Raw genomic sequence first — 22,860 nt, 5'->3', positions numbered from 1 at the left:
TAAATTATTAGCAAATATTTTCATCGATAATAAATTTGTCTGTAAAGTTCATTGATAAGATTTGTCAATAAATTTCGTCGATATTGTATTCTATGGTTAATTATGTTGATAAATTTTGTCAATAATTTGTGATTCCTATTAACAATGGATATATTCATTGATAAAATGAACATTAAATTTTTCATCAAGTTTGATGACATTTTTTTGTATATTAAGAAAAGATGGGAGATAATAATAATAGAAAAATAATGAGGAGAAAGAGAAGAGGAAAAGGAGGTACAATGATGATGACAGTTGAACTTCGACGAGGTAGAAGAAGAAAAAGAGAAGGAGGAAGAGGAGGTGATAACGACGGACTAGGCGATAGTGACGATGGAGTAGGAGGAGGAGGAGAGGAAAGGAAAGGAGGAAGAAGAAGAGGGAAAAAAAGAAAAATGAAAGGAGAAAAAGAAGACAATATTGCGGATTTTATCAGCGATCAAAATTCATCGATAATTATTGATGAATTTGAGATTGTCAGTAATTACTAAAGAATTTATTGATCATCAGTAACATTTATCAGACAAACTACCAACAAATTTTATTATTATTGATGAGTTATTTCTACCAATAATACATTATTTTCTTGTAGTGTAATTTACTGTTTTTAAAAAATTTTACTCTCTAATAAATTTATATTATAAACATCTAAAATATCTAAAATAGACATCTCACTTGTTAAACTAAAATAAATAATATCTTTTCAAATATGTATATTATTTTGAAAATATGTAAACATATATATCGATAATTCAACATATGATGTTTTATATGTTTTTAATAAATATCTATGATAACCTGTGAACTTTTCTACACACATATATTTTGTTAGTATTGCGTACTCTATTTTTTTTCTTTATATATGAATTTATCAAACATTTGTATATTTAATGTTTTATAGCATGTCTCTTTAGAAATTGTATAAATGAATATCATCTATCCACAGAAGAAAATAAATAAAACTAACAGTTTAAAATACTATAAGAAAAATTTTAAATAATGTTAAAAAATATATTTAGAAACTAATTTTTTAATTAGAGTTGACCAATTTCTTTAATAGTTAAAACCTTTTAGTTGATATTAGTGACCAATTTGAATATCAATTCATAATATAAATTTTGTTAATTACCAATTTATAAATTAATTATAATTTTTATTTCATAATAAAAATTATTTTAGTTATAGATCATTATTAATTTATAAGTTGATATATAATTTGGTCACTATAATAATTAATTATTTTTAATCACTAAAATAAATTATTATTTAAAAGTGTTTTTGGGTGAAGGATCTAAAACTCTAGTAATTATGTATGATATCTCTATAGAAAATGACATTTAAAATGTAACTTCCTATATCGATTTTTTTTTATTTATATAAAAAGTTTGAATACTTCGTATTTTTTGGTTGGTGTGTTAATATTAATGTATTGTTTTTCTTTTTTAAAATGAATTTATTACTTTTATCAAATTATATTTTTAGGAAAACATAATAAAATCTATATAAATACTAAGTTTATTTTTTGTATTTTCGTCATCGAAAGAAATATTTTAATAGTTGTAAAAGTTAAGTTTAACTTTTGTATTTTCATTATCAAAAAAATATTTTAATAGTTATACAAGTTAAGTTTAATTCTTTCACCTTAGTAAAATTAACCATTTTTGTCAGTTTATTTATTATTGTCTTGAGCTAAATTGAAAAAAACTCATTGTTGCTTTGCTAATTTAATTAAAAAAAAAAGCTTACCTATCGTATTTCTTTTGTTGAATTAAATTTTTATCATATATCTTACTCTTTAACCTAAATTTTAGAAGGGATTAAATATATGAAGAATATAATAAAAGAAAATTTGTTTCTTAGGATGATGGAAAAATATGTTCAATGTAAAGTTAAAGGAAACAAAGTATAATCATAAATAAACCATGGAACCCATAAATTAACAAATAAAATTTTAACTTGAATAGTAAATTTAAAAAGAAAAATCAAATTAAAGCATGAGGTCAAGGGCATCAATCCAAAATAACACACGTTGTTAATATTTATAGTTGAGTTTAATCAAACCTTACAAAAGAAAATTTATTTTTTGTTTATACAAATCTTCAACAATTGTAAAGTTAGTATTTTTCTTGATTCTTTATATACAAAATTAACACTTCGCTGTCGTTTGTATCATACAAGACATGAAAAGGTCCAGGGATTTATCGACACTAAAATTATTGTTATAGTAGCTTAAAAATATGAGTTTCTGTACTAAAATAATAAAATTTAAAAATATAAAAAATAAATATATTTATATAAAAAAGTGATTATTTGTAAGTTGAAGTTATTATGATATTATTATTATTATTATTATTATAATAATAATAATATAGAGATAGTATAATTATGTATTTCACCACATAATAAAATTATTTAATTTAATAAAAGGTAAAATGACTTATATTACAAAAGTAACCAAATAGTTAAAAGATATATCCTTTTTTATATAAAAGTAAAGAGTAAGACACAGTATAAATGTACAAAGCTTCGATGATAATTATTTTTTGTGAATTTTCAGATTTTGTCACCAACTTGCTTTTAAATGAATTAATTCGAAGTGATATGATTTCTTGTTTTCATCTATTTTGAGAATACATATAAAAATACAGCAAAGCAAATTGAGATTAGTGGTTAAGTGGGCCGGTTCAATTAAGGTTTATTAAAAATGAATTGGATAAGTTTTTTATTTTTGCAAAATAAATAATTTTTTAAAGTTTGTTCTTGATCTATAAATATATTTTTTTAAAGTTTGCAAAATAAATAATTTTTTAAGTGTTCCGCATGTTTGAACTAAAGAGTAATTTGAAAAAATGACTAATTTATCAATATTTTAAAAACACTTATTTTTTTCTTCCATTTATTAGGATATAATTCATTAAACAAAAAACTTACATTGCTCATGAATAATTGAAGTTTAAATTTTATTAAAAAATTGTTTTTAATAATTAATCAATATTTCCAATATGCTAATATTATTTTTGAAAAGTAGACAAAGTTGGTCCATTGAACCAACCATCACTTCCACTACTTATTGCTCTTTAAATTGCAAGTTATTCTTCTAAGATTGCTCAATAAACCGAACCATACTCATGGTAGCTTAGCTCCTACACCTTATCAAGTTTCGTTTCCTTCTTCTTCCTTTCAAATCCCTTTCAATAGCTTTTGGCACATTCAATACCACCCCATATGATAAAGATAAAAACTTTACACATTTATATGTTCATATAGTGCATACTTTACAACATGGCACTTCAATACTCATCTTCAAGTTGGAGATTGACGTTATCCATGATGGGAAAACTTGCCTTGTGCTTCCTTGTGTTGTTGAGTGGTGCAAGATTTTCATCTGCCAGATGTTTGATGAATAGAACAAGAGAAGGAGGGTTGATGAATGTGAAGATGATGATGTCTAGAGAGCAACATAGAAGAAACCTGGTTGAGAATGGACTTGGCCAAACACCCCCTATGGGGTAAGCTTCTTTTTCTTCACTTTCCTCACCAAACTTTTTCTGGTTTTCTTCCTTCTTTGTGAACCCTGTCTCCTTTACCTTTTGCATCTAACCAACATGCTCAAATAATTGAAATACTATTTCACATGTGTCTGCAAGTCTAACATTGATTCACATCATGTCTCAACTTAACTAATCATTGTAGGATAAGACTAATTAAATTTAACTTTATAGCTATAAACTTGTTTAATATCATTTTCAATCAAAATCAGAGTTTACTTTATTAATCTAAATTTATCTTATTGGAATTACTTTTCTTCCTATGTATTCATTGTAATTGAAGAGAATACTTCTGATATCTAAAGGGTCTTTAAAATGAGACAATTTTTTCTGCCATGTATGAAGTTCAAAACACAGATTTCAATAAAAAGTTATAAAAATAGTATTCTGTCTTATCATGATCTGATTCTTCATTCATATCAATGAATAATTTATGGTCGCACCGTCAAGTTCTGCCACCACATCCAGCTTGCATAATCATGAGTTGAAGAAGATGATGCGAGTGCTCCAAGGGATGTTCATGGTGGTGCCATGATTTGTCTTGTAATTGGTTAACCTTCAATTATGATTCTTGTTTGGGGTTTGTGGAATTTTCATTAGTTGTTTAGCTTCACCAACCAGTTGGCACTTGGCAAAATGAAAAGGACGTTTAGTGACTTTATTGATTCAAACAGGACAAAATGTTAAGAAGAAGAGTTACTATTGTATTTCTTTGTTTTACCAATTTCTTAACCTATACTAATTTTTGTAAATAAAAAAATCCTAGGTTCTTGTTTCATCTTTATTAATCGCTTTCACAATCATCAACCAAGAAGTTATATAGTATATAATCATTAACATATATAAATTAGGATTGACTCATGATGTTATAGAAATATATGTCACAAGTTTCTTTAGGGTCCCCATCTAAGAATTATTTGGTTCTAATCCACTATCTTCCCTCTTACTTTGATTGAGCTTTCAACTCATAAGTTTTCAATTGACCCTCCAACCACTTTTTATTATGGTTAGGGTAGGCCAATAAAAAGTTAATGATTTTCTAAATGATCTTATTTTGAACTTTAGACAAAATTTTTGTCCAAATCACTTCTACAATGTTTAGTTGATAGATTATTTATTTTTTATGAAACCCAGCCTGTATAAAGCCAGCAAGAAATGGGAATTTATCATGGAAATTCAACATTTTAGATTGTGATTACATTTTATACATTTATGAATAAAAAATATAACTGAAAGGAAATGGTAAAGGAGTTTCTATGATTTCATTAGTGATGAAATTTTGCAAATATATGAAAGTAAATGTACAGTGACAAATTACTGATGATAAAATTCAGATGGAATAGCTGGAACCACTTTTCCTGCAACATTAACGAAGACTTAATTCGAGAAACAGGTACTTAACTATTTCTACATGAATTTTGAATTTACTAGACCTTTATTTAGAATACTAGACATATTCTTGTTAATATATGTTGTAATTTTTGCAGCTGATGCTATGGTGTCAACTGGCCTTGCTGCTCTCGGTTACCAATATATTAATATAGGTAATTCATTTTGTATTAGAAAAATTATTATTGCCATTAATAGTAGTACAAAATTATGGCTCATCTGTTCATAATAGAAAATAATGGGCAACTCTTTTTCAAATGTTTAGATGATTGTTGGGGAGAACTTAATCGAGATTTACAGGTATTATATTATTTAGTTTGAATAATTTTAATTAGAAAGTTGCATTAGACACTTTGATTCGTTTTCCTAATTAATAATCTGCTCATGATGATTGCAAAGTTTGAATTTGAACACAGGTGCCTCAAATTACTGACTGTTGTTGGTTCATGATGAATTTAAATTTTTGGTACTTGGTGTTCGGTGTTTTGTTGAAGATCATGGTCAATAATAAGATTAAAATAGTGTATTATGAGTCAGTTCGATAAAGTTGAGGTAAATTTAAATTTTAATTCTCAATATAGTGTCAAAGTCACCTTAAAGTCTATATTTGTGAAGTTTATTGTTTGTTGGATTTTTTATTTCATCTGTTATCAGCAACTTATCGAATCACTAATAGATATTTAATTCAGTGTTGGAGATCCTTCGTCAATTCGATATAAGGTCAAATGAGTTTGTAAAATTGAGTTAGAATTAAAGTTAGACTTGCATATCACAGTATGATATCCATTTTATATGATATTTTGGCTAAAGCAAATTGGTGGCAGGGAAATTTGGTTCCAAAAGCCTCAACATTTCCTTCAGGAATGAAGGCTCTTGCTGATTATGTTCATAAAAAAGGTTTAAAGTTGGGGATCTATTCTGATGCAGGGTATAACACAAACTAAACTCTTAATTTTGCATCTCTATGATTATTCAACCTTTTTCAATCTCTCACAAATTCTCTGCAGAAACCAAACATGCAGCAAAACTATGCCTGGATCACTAGGACATGAAGAGCAAGATGCAAAAACATTTGCTTCCTGGGTAACATCCAATTCATTTCAAAGTCATTTTGCATTTACATAAACCTCTATCCTATTGAATTTTACTAAGAACTACTCTCAATGTTACTTTAGGGGATTGACTACTTGAAATATGATAATTGTGAGAATAACAACATAAGCCCCAAAGAAAGGTATTTGTGACCTTCAATACACATAAACAATCAACACACCTCTAGAATTCAGGGATTGATACATTTTGTAACACAGGTACCCTCCAATGAGTAAAGCTTTGTCAGACACTGGAAGGCCAATTTTCTTCTCTTTGTGTGAATGGTGAGAAAATTGGTGATCACGTTTCACAAACATTATTCTGATGAACTTGACTCTTCATTTGAGAAGTTTACATTGCTAGAAGAAAGTGTAGGCTTTTCTTCTACTCTGTTACTCATCTAAGCCAAAGAACTCACAAGTATTAATTGGTTTCTCAAACATAGGGGATCAGAAGATCCAGCAACTTGGGCCAAAAGTGTGGGAAATAGTTGGAGAACAACAGGAGACATTGAAGATAAGTGGGATAGGTAAGCATGCATGATATCATATTATACAAATCTATTTATCTTCAATGTCAATGTAACATGAATCTAATTTGAGGAGTTTCATTATCTAGTACTCAATTTAAAACCTGGTCCATGTCTGCATCACATTCATCCCAATTGAAAAGGCCATGATAATTGAGTTATATCTGTCTGCATCACATTCATCACTTTCAAGGAATTATTTTCTTTCATTTCCCACATCAAAATCTGATATATTTTCTCCCTCCACAGTATGATATCTCGTGCAGATCTGAATGACAAATGGGCTTCTTATGCTGGACCAGGAGGATGGAATGGTAATAATCTTCACCTCACACTAGTTTTGTACATAGTAATCAATCTTAGATTGCTTAGTAATTATGAATATGTACACTTTTCATTTACTATGATCATTGTTCTGTCTACAGACCCTGACATGCTAGAAATTGGAAATGGAGGCATGACAACAGAAGAATATCGTGCTCATTTCAGCATATGGGCACTGGCTAAGGTAACATGAAACAAGGAAATTATCAGATTTATGTTTTTGCATATAATAATGTAGTTTTGCATATTGAGTGCATTTCTTTTGTACATATAGGCTCCTTTATTGATTGGTTGTGACATTAGAACACTGGATGCCACCACAAAAGATTTGCTAAGCAACGAAGAAGTTATTGCAGTAAACCAAGGTATGGAAATACTAAATTAACATTCTTATCCTTTCTTAAAAAAGGGAATGCTTTTGTAACTAATCATCCTAGGGTGTTGCAGACAAGCTTGGAGTTCAAGGAAAGAAGGTGAAAAGTAATAATGATTTGGAGGTAACTTCATTTTCTTTCGCCTGTGCAGTGTGTTTCTTTTCCTTTAAAACTGATGATAAAATTGATATCTTAATTCAGGGTTAAATATGTTTTTGGTTCATCAGCTTTCAGTAAAAACTGAAATGAATCACTCTTTAAAACTTTGGACCAATTTAGTTTCCCTATCTTTAGAAATGCATGAATTTATTCCTTTTAAGCAAATTTTATTAAATTTATTTGATATTTCAAACGCATTTCTCAACTAAAGCGAAAATGTGTCAAATGGTATAAACAACTCAAATATTATCATTAAATGCGTTTGAAACGTAAAATAAACTTAACAAAATTTGGTTAAAATGACTAAATTCACCATTTTCTAAGGTTGAGGAAGTAAATTAAGTCAAAATTTCGAAGAGAGACTACTTCTAATTTTCACTGAAAGTGAAGCTACTAAAAACATATTTAACCTGGTAATTTATAATGAGTTTTTCAAAGGAGGATTCACTCGTGAAACACAATAATAATAAGACATGAACTCAATCCGTGTAAGAAATTGATATTAGATTCAATTCAAAACCTTAAAATAATAAGTTTATGTGTTTTCTTTTCTATAAAGTGCTCAATTTTTTTATCTCTCTGCTCAATGTAAGACTGAGACTTATACTTAGATTTTTCAATAATCTTGTCTCCAAATACAAGCCCATTTACATTGATACTTCTCTTCAAATAGAAGCATTTCAAACCATGATTACTTATAACTCATAACGTGGTTCATCAATGAGGCATGCTTACTTCACCCTATTCAATATTTTCAAATAATTCGATGCTGCCACCAACCTAGTTTTTTTGTTTGTTTTTCTAACAGATAAAAACAAAGTAGCTGCTAATAGATATGTACATAAAATCAAAACCACCAGTGTCTCCGTTTGTGACCAAATGTAGTGACAAAATTCGTTTCAGATTACTAATTTCGGGGTCACAGAAATTTTAGTGACATATTCTACGAAAGTTACACAAATTATTCTTTCAGTAATTTTAATTTTTCTTGTATGTGAAATTACTTGGTAGAACTTCTTAAGTGAAAGCAAGTGTTGCAGGTTTGGGCTGGTCCTCTGAGTAATAACAAGTTAGCAGTGATATTATGGAATAGAAGTTCATCCAAAGCAAAAGTTACTGCATCATGGTCAGATATTGGCCTGAAACCAGGAACTGTAGTTGATGCAAGAGATTTATGGAAGGTGAGTTATATAGTTTGATTCATTGTGTTCTTTACAAAGCAAATCATCTAAAAATAGTTAAAATAGTTTGATTCATTTTACTATTTGTTTTGAATCTTGCAGCATTCAACACAATCATCTGTCTCCGAAGAAATATCTGCTGAATTAGATTCTCATGCTTGTAACATGTATGTCCTGACTCCTAAATAAGTTGTTGACTTCATGAGTCAGAAAATACGGTAAAAACAGAAATCAAGAGAAATAAATGCACCGACAATGATTGGGTGTTCCACAGAAGGAAAAGGAAATGAACAGGATATTAATTTATCAGTAGAAAATACAAAAAAAAAAAAAATACATATTATTTGTTATCTCTCCAAGACTTCAATATTAAATTATACATTATGATTGAGATCAAGTTATATATTTTTTTGCAAGCTCACGTTGAAATAATATCTATCATTTCATCTAAAGTTTTAAAATTTGAAGTTCCTGTTACAACTTTGTTCTTAAAATATATACAAAAATTTGGAGAAGGAAGATATATTTAAATTATTCTGATTTTTTTCTCATCCAATCATGGTTAACCTTATTATGGCCATGAGTAATTGTAACTGGAAAAAACTTGTCGACACCATTGACGTGTGTTTTTAAAAATTGTACTGTTTGTGTAAAAAAGATTTGTTATACTACAATGTTCAAATTATAGTCTTGGTTAAAGACTAAATATGGCAAAATTTTATGTATGTTTGAGCTCATCTGATTATTTTGTCTTTGAGTACAGTAACTATATAGCATAATTATTCTGGTGCAAAGAAATCTTATGAGTCTAAGCCAATATTGCAAAATCAATTTTGCATGATGCCTTTGGGAAAAATCAGAGATAATTTCTAAGTAAATGATGATTTAAGCGTTTAATTTGAAATTCATTTATAGTTTAAATTTTATACAGTTTGATCTTTAAACTTTATATACAAAAATAAATGTAATCTTTTTAATTTAACTGTTGAATTTTTTTTACGTAATAAATAATATTTTAGATTGGTGTTTTTCACCGTTTGGCAGCTCAAATTCCTTAAACACAATTCAACATAAAAGTAAAGAAAAATGTTTGTCAATTAATTAAAAATATTATACCCATTAATTTTAAAATTTTGAGAAAAAATATATCAAAGTTTCAAATATAAACAAATTCTAATTCTAATTTTACGTTCAAAATGACTAAAAATATAATTAACTCATTAATTATGTTTATACACATTAGTTAGTAAAAGTTAAACAAAGTTTAAGACCATTGAATTGTATTTTTAAAATATTTTGCACTTAACGTTTGTTTTTGTTCAGAAACTATTTTAGATGATAAAGATCTTTTCTGACAAAAAAAAAATAAAGAAAGAAAAGAGAACTTACTTTTTTGAAGAAATAAAATTCTTTTCGATTTCCAAACTTTGCAAGAGATTACGCTCATAACATAAGTATTCCTCCGAGTAACTCAAAATATCACTTTTACTTGTTTATTTAAAGAAATTTTCTTGGTATTATAGTTGTGTCTTCATGTTTTTATATTTAGGTAAGTTAAAGAAAGATACTGTGAAATGTTTTTAAATTTAAATATTTGTTTTTTATATTTCCTTAAAAATATTTTATGATTTCATCATCTTTGTTTAATTAATATTTATAAAATTAATACATTTTTTTTTTGTTGTAAGGAAATTTTATTTATATATAATTATGAGACATGTTTTATAAATCTTTCACTTTTATCTATTATTATTTGATACTCTAGTTTAAATTTTATATAATTATAGTTTAATTTTAAATATTTAATATTGAATAAATAAAATTTATTTTTTAATATTAAATATTTAATAACATTATTTTTTTTTTGTTTTGGGATAATAAACCGGTTTCTTCCGCTTGCATTCCTAATCGGAACAAATTTTGAACTAACGTTGAATTCCACAACATGGTAATAAAAAACAGAAAGAAACAAGAAACAAAGAATTGGAGGGGTGATAATGGCATCATGCTAACTTCTCTGGAAACAACAAAGAAAAGAAACAAAGATGCCTTCAAACTGAGAAGAAGTAAATGTCATTGCTTTCTTCATCCCTTGCCAGCTTCCGAAGACCACTTTACCTATGGAACTTGATGATTCGAGACTCCACCAATAATGGCTTCTTCACACAAACTTTAAACATATACTCTTCCATGGCACACTCTGGTGTCCATGGCAACAACCTCACCTACCCTTTGCTCCTCAAGGCATGTGCTAACCTCGCTTCCATTCAACATGGCATTGTGCTTCATGGGCATGTCCTCAAACTTGGGTTTCAAGCAGACGCCTTTGTCCAAACTGGTCTTGTTGATATGTACTCCAAATGCTCCCGTGTTGAATCTGCACGCCTCGTGTTTGATGAAATGCCGCAGAGGAGTGTTGTCTCGTGGAATGCCATGGTTTCGGCTTACACTCGCGTGTCTTCAATGGACCAGGCATTCAGCCTCTTGAAAGAAATGTGGGTTCTTGGTTTTGAGCCAACTGCTTCAACGTTTGTTTCAATTTTGTCGGGTTATTCAAACTTGGATACTTTCAAGTTTCGTTTGCAGGGTGTGTCGATACACGGTTGCTTGATTAAACTTGGGATTGTGCACACGGAGGTCTCTCTCGCCAACTCACTAATGGCTATGTATGCCCAGTTTTGCGCAATGGACGAAGCAAGGAAAGTTTTTGACTTGATGGATGAGAAGTCAATAATTTCTTGGACAACTATGATAGGGGGTTATGTGAAAATTGGGCGTGCTGCGGAAGCATTTGGTTTATTTAACAAAATGCAACGGCAAAGTGTTGGCATAGACTTTGTTGTGTTTCTAAATCTGATTTCTGGTTGCATACAAGTAGGAGAGCTTTTGTTAGCTTCATCTGTTCACTCTCTTGTACTTAAATGCGGGTGTGATGAAGTGGATTCCGTTGAAAATTTGATTATTACTCTGTATGCAAAATGTGGTAACCTTACCTTTGCTAGAAGGATATTTGATCTGATCATTGAAAAGAGCATGTTATCGTGGACATCAATGATTGCAGGATATGCCCATTCAGGGCATCCATCGGAAGCACTGGATCTGTTTAGAAGGATGGTGAAGACAGATATTAGACCAAATGGGGCAACACTTGCGACTGTTTTATCAGCTTGTGCTGATTTGGGATCACTGAGCACGGGACAAGAGATTGAAGAGTATGTTTTTATAAGCGGGTTGGAATCAGACCAACAAGTCCAAACGTCTCTCATACATATGTACTCCAAATGTGGGAACATCAAGAAAGCAAGAGAAGTGTTTGAAAAGGTGACGGATAAAGATTTAACCGTTTGGACTTCCATGATAAATAGTTATGCAATCCATGGGATGGGGAATGAGGCTATCACCCTCTTTCACAAAATGACTACTGAAGAAGGGATAATTCCAGATGCCATTGTCTACACTAGTGTTTTGTTGGCCTGTAGCCATTCCGGATTGGTTGAAGATGGATTGAAGTACTTCAAAAGTATGCAACAGGACTTTAGAATAGCTCCTACAGTAGAACATTGTACCTGTTTGATAGATCTTCTCGGTCGAGTTGGCCAACTTAATTTAGCTTTAGATGCAATTCAGGGAATGCCACTGGCAGTCCAAGCTCAAGCTTGGGGTTCATTGCTTAGTGCTTGTAGGATTCATGGCAACGTTGAGTTGGGAGAGCTTGCAACTGTTAAGTTATTGGAAACTAGTCCTGGAAGCTCCGGAAGTTATGTTTTAATGTCTAACTTGTATACCTCTTTAGGCAAGTGGAAGGAGGCGCATATGATGAGAAATTTGATAGATGGTAAAGGATTAGTAAAAGAATGTGGCTGGAGCCAAGTTGAGGTCAGTGGTAGCCATGATGCTTTAGCAGCTGGAAATTGATCACATCTTGGCTTATAAAACACTAGAAGATCTAAACTTTGTTCTTCAATAAGGTAGCTAGCTATACAGTAGAAATAATATCAGCAAATGACTAAGTTTTTACTCATGATTCTGTTACGTTCTACTTCACGTGTAGTTCAACTTCACCATAGGATGAAAAATGTAAATTGAAAACACCATGCCTTTACTGTCTTTTCTGCCAGACACTACATTCCGTTACTGCACCGGATTAATACATCATTCTTACAAGTTGGAGGAAGATTACTTGATTTAGTCACAACAACCATCATCTATCTTTTTTGCATATTGCATAACTTCTTTTGTTGATCTTCTTTATTATTCCAAGTAAAAACTATTGCCTTCATTCATGCAAGTTTAAACGTGTTAATAGCAACTACGAAGAGCAAATTTAAAGACAAAGATGTGCGGAATAATCTCAACTACGTTCTACAATCCACTTCATAGTTCCAAAATGCTTGCAAATGGCTAGTTAAGAAAGGCATTAATAGAAATTCAAGTATGCAAAATAATGACAGGAAATATTCCTCAAATGAGAACTATAAATGTATATCTTATTTTCTGTAACAACATTAATTCGTACACAACAATTAAATGTGTATTCTATCTTACCCTGTGGCCATTGCAAATTTACAAGTGGATTACGTCAGTGTTGTGGAACTCCCGTGGAATGCAATAAGAGTATTCTCTGTGATGTGTATATCTAGTTCCATTTGATCTTCTAACCCCTAAAAATATACAACTCATCAATGAAACAATACCTAATATCCCACATTCTTATTATGAATGGCACTAATCTCTGACATGGTAAAAAATCAGTAACAAATATGTAAGCATTCTGACATTTACTTGGTCCATATTTCTCATGGTCCTCGCATCTTCTCAACAATGTTGCGCTTCTTTTCTTCAAATTTCTCACTCATCCTTTTTTTCAAATCAAGAATTCTTTCCCTTCTCCCAATTTTTCTTGGCCTTGAATCATCCCGTTCAAGTGAACTATCCTGTTTGTCCATCACCGCGTTTCTGAGAGGTGATGCACAAACAGAAGTATCCCCCATTTTCACCAATTCATCAGCTTCGTGTGTATTGTCGATCTGCAATGAAGTAGTTCCAAGTTCTTGTAAATCTCTTGTTTCTTGTGGTTTGCAATACTCTAAAAAGGGTCTTGTCAGTTCTTCCGAACTTTTGCTGCTCCTTAATGTTAATGCAGAAGAGGAAAAAGGTGGAAACGCCAAAGAATCTGATTTCCTAGCTGGTTCCTGATTAGATTTGGTACACTTTGGTGGTTTATGTGGCCTGAGATCTGGACCATCAATTAAGGTCCCTGCGTTAGCTTTCAATCCACCAGAAGGTTGATTATGGGTTTCAACTGAGGCTGAAGCCTCGTTTCCCGATTCGTGGTGGATCCATATGAACGGAGCAACACTCCTGGGAACCCAATCATCCTTTTCAGCAAGCATCCATGAAATGCATATACTTTCAGAATTTGGGAGCACTAAAGTATCCCGGATGGCTGCCTGCAGGAGAGAACATAAATTAAGTTTGCAAGTGAAAAATGTTGTAATACCTTTTAAAAGGATAGGCAAAAGAGGGTTTCAGTCCAGAACTACAATACATTACAACAGTGAAAACATGAAAAGAGATCATACTAACTGAGATATTTGAGACATTGGTCTAAAGGTGTAGGTGGCGGATTTAAACTAATAATTTGTTCATCAATATCCTGTAATAACTAAATGAGTAGAGGACTATCATACCTTGAGCCGATTGATCATAAACAAAGCTATGTGTGAATTCGTTATCTTGTGTTCTCCAACAGATGATTCCAAGCAGAAGTCTATATCAGGCATAAATGTGAAACCAAACCACATTTGATCAGAGGGAGGTGGTTTTATCTGTAAACGCAATGTCCCTTTGAGGGATGCTATCCTTACTCCCAAGGTGAGAGGAACCTTTTGATAATGAATAATCCGTTAACTTCAGAATAACACAGCTTAAACTATTTGTAACTGTATGGATAGATAAAATAGCATAACATCTACGCATTATTATAAAATATAAATTAGTATAAATGAAACACTGATATGTGTCTCTATGTGCATCTAATTGACTTGAAAATGCTCCACGACATGATTCACATTATTCTTCTGATAGCTTATTGTTAGAGATGGAAAAAAGAAATCTCCTATTTTACCTAAAGGCTTAGATTTTTGGCACAATGATTTTAGCACAATCCTTTCAATAAAAAGTTAGATTTTATGGCAAGGTAGGTAAGCGAGCCTGTGCGTTGTCCTTCAGGGCTGCAAGGTCTTGTGTGAAGGGATATTAGGGTTGTAACATAAAAATCATTTATGTATCTTTTTTCTAAAAGCAGTAGCTTTCAGCAAAATTGAATTAAATTTATAATTTATAATTGTTGAAATTAAATATGCGAATTAACTCTAGTTAAACCCAAATGAATATTGCTTATTGGGCTCCCTTTCTTCCAGCTTAGAGACGAGCTTGACTTTCATAATACCAACTTATACAGTTATGAACAAATGCTAACATTCTATTTTCTTGACATTTCACCAGATAATAAATTTTCTATGCATGCCAAAAAATGAGTACCTTCGATAAGAACCCATGCACTCCTAATTTCTACAGTCATAATTTGCAGAGATATGCTATTGTGAATAAGCCAAGGTAACAAAAGTACAGCAAAGTACAATCCTCCAACAGGGTTTCACAAAGCATATGCAGGTATCACATCTAGTTTCATATCATACAAAGATCTCCTTTGAGATTAATTTTTTAATGGAAAAAAAATGTGATATCATGTTTCTTGAAAAAGTTTACAAACAGGAGATATTTGTCTGACAGAATTATAATTAGGGGTGGGCATGGATTGGATTTTTAATGATCCAATCCACATCCATTTTAGATCCAAATAATTAGATTAGATTTTCGACCCAAATCCATTTTTTTAGCAAAAGTAGTTTGGATTTTTTTAAAATCCAGATCCAAATATTTGGATCAATATTTAAATCCAATCCAAATATTTGGATCAAGTTCAAAATCCAGAATCCATTCTTTATAAAAGAAATTTAAATTGAATTTTTTAAAACTTGTGTCATTAAGGCCAACATGACTTAGTTCGTACAAGTCGTCAGGCACGACCCGTCTGAGTCGTCAGGCCGACCCATAGAGGTGTCAATTTGGCCCAGCCCACAAGGCTTGGCCCTGGCCCATGTGGGCAAGGGCTAAAAAAGCCCACACTGAAAAAAAAGTCCCATCAAAGAAGCCCACAAGGCCAAAAACCAAAGACCTGGATGGGCCCGACAACCTACACAAGCCTTATGACCCGGACAGACTCGTCGACACGAACGGGCCTGGGTTGTGGGGACCATCCGGGACGTCGAGCCCGTCTGGGTCGTTGGGCTCGTTTGTGTCGTCGTGCCCATTTGGGTCGTATGGCCCGTGTAGGTTGTCAGGCCCATCCGGGTCGTCGGGCCTGTCATGGTCGTATGGCCCGTCTGGGTCGTCCGGATCGTCAAGCATGTTTGGGTCGTCATGCCCGTCTGGTCGTCCGAGTCGTCAGGTTCATTCGGATCGTCGGGCCCCACCGGGTTGTCGGGCCCGTTCAGGTCATCGGGCTTGCCGAGCCTATTCAGGTCATGGAACCCGCCTATCCTGTTCGGTTATGGGGCCCTCTTGGCCCGTTCGGGTCATCGGGCACGTTTTGCCAGTTCAGGTCTTTCGGCTTGCCTGACCCGTTCGGGTCTTTGGGCCTGCCTGACCTGTTTTGGTCATTGGGCCTGCCTGGCCCGTTCGGGTCTTTAGGTTCGCCTGACCCGTTCGAGTCTTTAGGTCCGCTTGACCTGTTCGGGTCTTCGGGTCCGCCTGACCCGTTCGGGTCTTCGAGCTCGCCTTACCCGTTCGATTCTTCGAGCTCGTCTGACTCATTCGGGTCATCGGGCCTACCTTACCCGTTCGGGTCTTCAGGCCCGCCTGACCCGTTCGGTTCTTCGAGCCCACTAGGCCTGTTCGAATTTTTGAACCTGTCTGGCCCGTTCGGATCTTCGAACCTGCCTGGCCCGTTCGGGTCATCGGGCTCACTCAAATTTTTTGGATCGTTGGGTCCGATCGATTCGTTCGGTTTGTCAGGCCCGCCTAGCCCGTTCGTATCTTTAGGCCCGCCCAACCTCTTATGGTCGTTGGGCCTGCCAGATCCGTATAGATTGTTGAGCAAGGCCCGTCCGAGTTTGAATTTAGCCTAGTCCATCTCAACCTTTAGTCTAATCCAACTAAAAATTTAAATTAAAAATTTGGATTGGATTATTTGGATTATCCATATTTAAAAATCTTGATTTATAAAATGGATATCCAATTTATAAAATATATAAAATGTAGTTTAGATTGAAATCTAGATCCATTAAATGGATTTTAAATGGATTGGATTTGTAATAAAATGGATTATAAATGGATTGGATTGGAGCAAAAGTGGACTGGATCAAGAAAAATAGATTTTTTGCCCACCCCTAATTATAATAGGTAAGGCCGGTGTAATAACGTGCCTAAAAATCAAAGTCATTGCCCACCAACATAATAGAATCAAACAACAAGACTGTGGATTAAATAAACATGATAAGAGAAACTAAACAAGAATTTAGCTAACTATCATTAAACTACAAAGCAAGTATATATATATATATATATATATATATATATATATATATATATATATATATATATATATATATATATATATATATATATATATATATATCTATATATCTTTAGCCCTGGAGAGAACAAAAAAAACATTAACACACAGAACCACACTTCATACCTCATACAAGCACAGCCACACTACACAATAATATAGCAGATTCCTAATAATGAAAGAACAGCTGAAAAATTGAAGCGGGAATAATAACAAGGTGTTACCTGTGAAACATGCTTGGCAACAGAATGTAACATGGACTTCCATCTTGATCCCTGAGAGGAGGAAGATGTACTGTGCTTAGAGCTCTTAGACCCATCTGAAAAACACAGACTGGAATTCTCAATATGAATGCTTTTGTTGAAAATCTACATTGATTAGTGATATCACCAAAATAATACATATAACTGGAAGGTAACCCTCCCCTCATGAACTAGCTTTTGCAGTTCAGTTATACCTGAACCCAAATTCTAAGAGCTTTATATAACAATATCTAGATACAAGAAACACTTTAACATCGTCCAACCAACACACACAAATCGATTTTTAAAACTCATCATCTGTAGGAGAAAAGGACTAAAGGGCTGATAGGATATCCAAGAGGAAAACATAAAAATATTAAAAATGACCACTGTTTCATTACTCCTAAAAATATAAAAAAAAAAAAAAAAAAAATTAGTACTGTAAGAAGACGTCATATTCCATGGGTACAATGTAGAGATACTACAGGAATTTGGAAGGCACCTTCCGTCAACCTGGTATATCAAGATCCAAATTAAAGTAGAATACACATGCATGGTTATCGTAGAAAGTGATGAAACCTTAGATGACAAACCGATATCCTATGAAGCAACCAAACAAAATTAAGAGTATATCATCCTTCAGTGATGATATAGAAACAGTAGTCCAAAAGCAGCTAAAAGAAGTTTCAGTATACAATATGTCCAAAATATTCAAAGACTCAGTCTTTAAAAAGCCTAATTATTAGAATGAGACCAATGAATGGTTTTAGTATTCAAATATGCCAACCGGATTTGAACTTGAGATGTGGACAATGCACAAAAAATCACTATCTTGTGAAGAAATAGAATTTAATATAATGAATTGCAAAGACAAGAATTGAACTCCAGATCAGTTGATTATAAAGGATTTAATACCATGTCAAAGATACACTATTTCAAAAGCTGAAGATGTTTTACGGAGGCCCAAAAATGGTTTTATATCTTGAACAAAAGCTACTACCATGGTCCTCATTAATTCCATTTTTATGTGGGAAATAAATCCAGTATAATTTCAGCAAAGCACTATGTAGAGAAATTGCATAAATAGTTGGATTTGTCAACACAACGTACTAACCAATTATCCACTCACCATCTTCTTTTGCCTCTTGTAAATCATTCATTCCTTCTTCAAGATTCAATTGCTCACCCAAATATTCAAATCCTTTAAGAATATCTGATGGGACAGCCTCATCATTACTTGATTCTGGATTTGAGTCCTTTGTTTCCCTTTCGAGCTCTAGTTCTCCTACTTCAAGCCTTGTTTCAATCTCTAACAATGCACCACCAGCATATTCAATGTCAACCTCTAAGGCACACGCCTCACTCATTTCCATTGGAAGAACCCTCATTCGAATTATACAGGGTGGAACATTTCCTAAGTTGATTTCTCTACAGATTACTTCACCGACATAACTGGGAGTTCTCATGTTTCCCAATGTCCTCTGTAAAAATAATATAGAAAAGAGTAACAGTTATCTAACAGAAACCAAAACAAAATGAAGTTTCTATAGGATGTTCTGAAATAAACCGTGTGTGTGTGTGTGTGTGAGTATAGAAAAGTGAGAAGGGATTAATTCTCTTTTAATCTAATGATTCTAAAGAGTAACACACCTTTAACAATTAGATTAAAAGAAAATAATGGGTTAGGGATAAAGAGTAATTCGATCCCTCTTACTTTCATACATACATACATAATATATATATATATATATATATATATATAAACAGACTCAATGAAAAGCATACTAATATCATCATAAGGGAACATTTGTTACCTGAATCCTTTCTTGTATGGATTTCTTCACTAGCACATTTTCTTTTACATCAAAAAAGAGTCGAGAAACCAACAAATTCCAACATAATGTTCCTTCGTCAGTACCTAACTTTTCATCTACATCTACATCGGAGAATTGACTCTGGCTTGTTGAATGAGATAAGGTTGAAGATGATGGTGCAACATTCTCTAACAAGGGAACTTTTAGATGGTTTGCTGCTGAAGTAAATTTCATGTAACTAGTGGCTAGAACTGCATCTTGACAAGCACGGAGCTTCTCAGTGCTCTTTCTTTCTTCACGGCCTGACAATGAAGTCCAAGCTGATTTATTTTCCACGCCAACTCGGGAAGATTTTTTTGTAAGTTTTTTCAAAAATTGACGAACCTTAGAGGAACCCCCATCAGACTTAGTAGCCCTTTCTACTGCATCAGCACTTGATCCTACCGATGGTTTCATATGAGAATGATATTCAGTATTTAATGACATCAAATAACTGTGAAAGTCATCTTGCAACTGGGCAAACCACTGGTGCTTTTCTTTTTTATCAGAAGACGCCAGGCGAAGGGCTTTACACCATGCTTCTTTTTCACATGCAGTCTCAAGATATATGTAAACTGTCTTGCTTCCATGGTAGATCACAGACGTCTTAGCATCCACTTTGATGGGGTATTTTTTCGCCCTATACGATTCATTACATTGAAGCACCTAATTTCTTCAGTAAATAAGCAATAATATAAAAAATTTATCTATCCATTATCATTTGAAGTAAGACAATCATAAGTCAAGAAATAACAAGCTACTTCATCAGGAGAGGAGTGCTAGCAAAACACCATAGTATTTTTAAGAATAATTAAGAACCAAAAAATAGGAGAGAGAAACATTAAATAAGAAGTGAGACAAACAAAAATTTATGATTTCCAACAAACTCCAAATAATAGGAGTGTGTGTTCAAAAAGAGTATGTTAGAGGATGTGTTACTCACATTCCTCTCATTAGGATGTATGCATGGCATAAAGGAAATGAGACTTCTCCATTTTAAATTTAATAACAGGAAAAGTTCAAAAGAAAATTCTTTAATCTATGAATCCTATGTTGAATCAAAATGATGGACATTTCAATATATATCCAATTGAAAGAATAAAAAAATGTTGTTGTATATGAGGAACTATGAGTCTAACATACAGTTGATAGCACTGATTCAACATGTATTATACCTTTGTATTGAAATAAACTCAATACCAACTACAGCTTCTACACAGTACCACAATAAGGTATTGGCTAGATCAAGTCTAATACGACTAGTACAAAAACAGCCCTGAAACACTCCTAACACCAACAATTGTAACTCTAACATTGTGAATTACTTCCCCTCAAAATGGCCTCATCTCCCAGTTTGCATGCAACATATAGACACACTTATCTAAAGAAGGGAACTTAAAAAACATAATGCAGTCCACCAACCATGAAGTGAAGTCACATAATGCATGCATTTAACCCAAATGGAACCAAACCAACACCACCATCACGACAACAAAGCCTTATTATCCAATTAGGTAATGTCGGCTACATGGATCACACAGGGGACTCAGTTAAAAACCAGACAAAAATGAAAACAAAAGTGTTGCTCTTTCCACTTAACATTACAAATTACCATTTTTTTGAAGGAAGACTTGTTGCTGAAACAGCTTCCACTGAGCACCCGATAAGCTGAATGGTGGTGTGAAAGCCATCAGCATCTGTGATCACAAGTGACTGCCCATTGATTTTTCCATACTTCCTAACCGGAGTCACTTCCATCACCTCTTTCTTCTTCTTCAATTCTTTTGAATGTTTCTCTGCCCGATATTTTGAAACCTTGTCAGGCTCCAAAACCCAAACCACACCCTGGAGATAAAACAACACAAAAAGCCAAACCCAACAACAAAATTAAACCCACAAAACAAACAAAACTAAAAACTAAAAAAACAGATATCATGGGGAACCAGAAATTCACCTCCTTCTTTAGCAACTGCTGATGGGAATCACTTCGAGTACCATTCGGTTGCGTTTTCGACGCGATTTTAGCTTGGTCTTTGTCGATCGTTCTACGCAGTCGTTTTACCAGCCACAACAACCCAAAAGCTTCGGCGGCCACAACCACCACCACCCCAAGAAAAAACCCGAGGAGAATCAAAGCTAAAACAATAATCATTTCACACCTCAATTGCTCAATTTTCTTGAATCAGAGAAAGCAGGAACGAACCAAAGACAGCAAAATGAAACAGACCCAGGTTGGGGAAACCAAGGAAAAGCCGGGGAAAGAGATGCCCAGATACTCAAAATGGAAACTTCCAAAAGAATCTGATGCCAAACAAAGTGGCAAGCAATGATCACTTTTCTTCCTTAACGGTTAGAGAACGAGAGAGAAAGCGCGTCCGTGTAAGTTTTGTTTGAGGGGAAGGGAACAACAAACAAAGGGAACGTGAAAATAAGGGTGAGAAAAAAAAGGGAGAGAGATGAAGGGATTTCATTAGTAAAAAAAAAAAACGGGGTTTTTGAGTTTCCCAGAATTTGTGTTGTGTTCATGCAGAGAAGGAAGAGTGGAAGTTGAAGAAACTGAAAGATGTGGACATTGTGATTAAGCATTGCAGTGGGTCACCATTTTATGGACACCAAATGAATCAAAGTTGAGTTATTCATTCTTCTTCACGCATGGGATCGTGGGATTTTGTGATCCAAATATTGCCTTTTGGCCACAGCTTTTAACCATTTTTCATTCACCTTTTCTTTCATCATCCATGAACAACATCACATGTTTGTCACAAATCTCTAATTTTACCATGGATTTTCAAAGATCTTGAAATGGAGAATATGATTAGAAAACAAGAAAATTTAATTCTTATTTTGTTAATTCTATTACACATTTTTTTTAATTTTTCTGTGTTTTACCGTTCATCGTTAATAGGAGACGAGTATAATAAGTAATGAAAAAGTTGAAGAAAAATGCGGATACAAAAAGATGATGAAATGGTTATAGAGTTTATATTTTTTTTTTTCACAATTTTTCCTCCTCAGTGTTTATATAATTTACCTTTTTCAAAATTTCTAGGCAACTTATTATTTGCATTATGATTTAAAAACTTTAGTATACTCTAACTTTTAGAAAGATATACATATTTTATTATTAAATTATTTATTTAGTAAATGGCATTTTAAGTATTACTTCTTCAAGGAAATAAAATTCAGATTTAGTCTTTTTGGTCACTTTAGGAATTGGTCCATGTACAGAAGAAAAAAGAATTCAAAGTTTTAGTTCAGAATAATCTCTTAATATAAAATGGTCTTAATTGTCGTGTTCTTTCTTAATTCCATCAACTTAAGGTACTAATCATTAGAATAATGAAGTAATCTCTGAACAATGATTGGAAATAGACCCTTATGGAAATAAAAGTTACCTTTTCAAGAAAAGATGCTTTCGGAAGTGCAAGAAGTGGTTTCTTGAGATGGTAAGTTCTAAATAATTAAATCAATTTAGTTTAATTAAATTTTTTC

The 22,860-nt window shown here is 32.8% G+C and overlaps 2 protein-coding genes and 1 pseudogene across 3 annotated transcripts; 2 read left to right on the top strand and 1 right to left on the bottom strand.

Annotated features, from left to right (window-relative positions):
* The first annotated feature begins 3,135 nt into the window (after positions 1-3,135).
* Positions 3,136-9,051, top strand: LOC114180361 (alpha-galactosidase-like). Its single transcript, XM_028066664.2, has 15 exons — positions 3,136-3,548; positions 4,922-4,980; positions 5,075-5,131; positions 5,242-5,276; positions 5,801-5,904; positions 5,984-6,059; positions 6,152-6,210; positions 6,287-6,352; positions 6,514-6,597; positions 6,847-6,911; positions 7,023-7,105; positions 7,196-7,286; positions 7,369-7,418; positions 8,495-8,635; positions 8,738-9,051. Exons 1-15 carry the CDS (start codon positions 3,322-3,324, stop codon positions 8,822-8,824), a joined length of 1,284 nt encoding a protein of 427 aa, XP_027922465.1. The 5' UTR covers positions 3,136-3,321; the 3' UTR covers positions 8,825-9,051.
* A 1,516-nt stretch (positions 9,052-10,567) lies between these two features.
* Positions 10,568-12,814, top strand: LOC114181398 (pentatricopeptide repeat-containing protein At4g19191, mitochondrial pseudogene; annotated as a pseudogene).
* Positions 12,815-13,090: 276 nt separating this feature from the next.
* LOC114182202 (uncharacterized) lies at positions 13,091-22,047 on the bottom strand. Of its 2 annotated transcripts, XM_028069005.2 has the most exons (7): positions 21,323-22,047; positions 20,981-21,213; positions 19,330-20,008; positions 18,645-18,996; positions 17,498-17,592; positions 14,326-14,520; positions 13,091-14,085 (listed from the first exon to the last, which is right to left on the bottom strand). In XM_028069005.2, exons 1-7 carry the CDS (start codon positions 21,518-21,520, stop codon positions 13,432-13,434), a joined length of 2,406 nt encoding a protein of 801 aa, XP_027924806.1. In that variant the 5' UTR covers positions 21,521-22,047; the 3' UTR covers positions 13,091-13,431. The 2 variants fall into 2 exon arrangements, with proteins under 2 accessions (XP_027924806.1, XP_085528600.1); XM_085672474.1 differs by lacking the exon at positions 21,323-22,047 and having other exon boundaries at positions 19,330-20,034; positions 20,981-21,108.
* Between the last annotated feature and the right edge of the window lie 813 nt (positions 22,048-22,860).

Source organism: Vigna unguiculata, chromosome 4, assembly GCF_037176805.1.
Source record: "Vigna unguiculata cultivar grain cowpea cultivar isolate G323 ecotype 2 chromosome 4, ASM3717680v1, whole genome shotgun sequence".
Taxonomy (NCBI): Eukaryota; Viridiplantae; Streptophyta; class Magnoliopsida; order Fabales; family Fabaceae; genus Vigna; species Vigna unguiculata.
The sequence above is the reverse complement of the archived record's forward strand: the minus strand, read 5'-3'. Positions and strand labels throughout refer to the sequence as shown.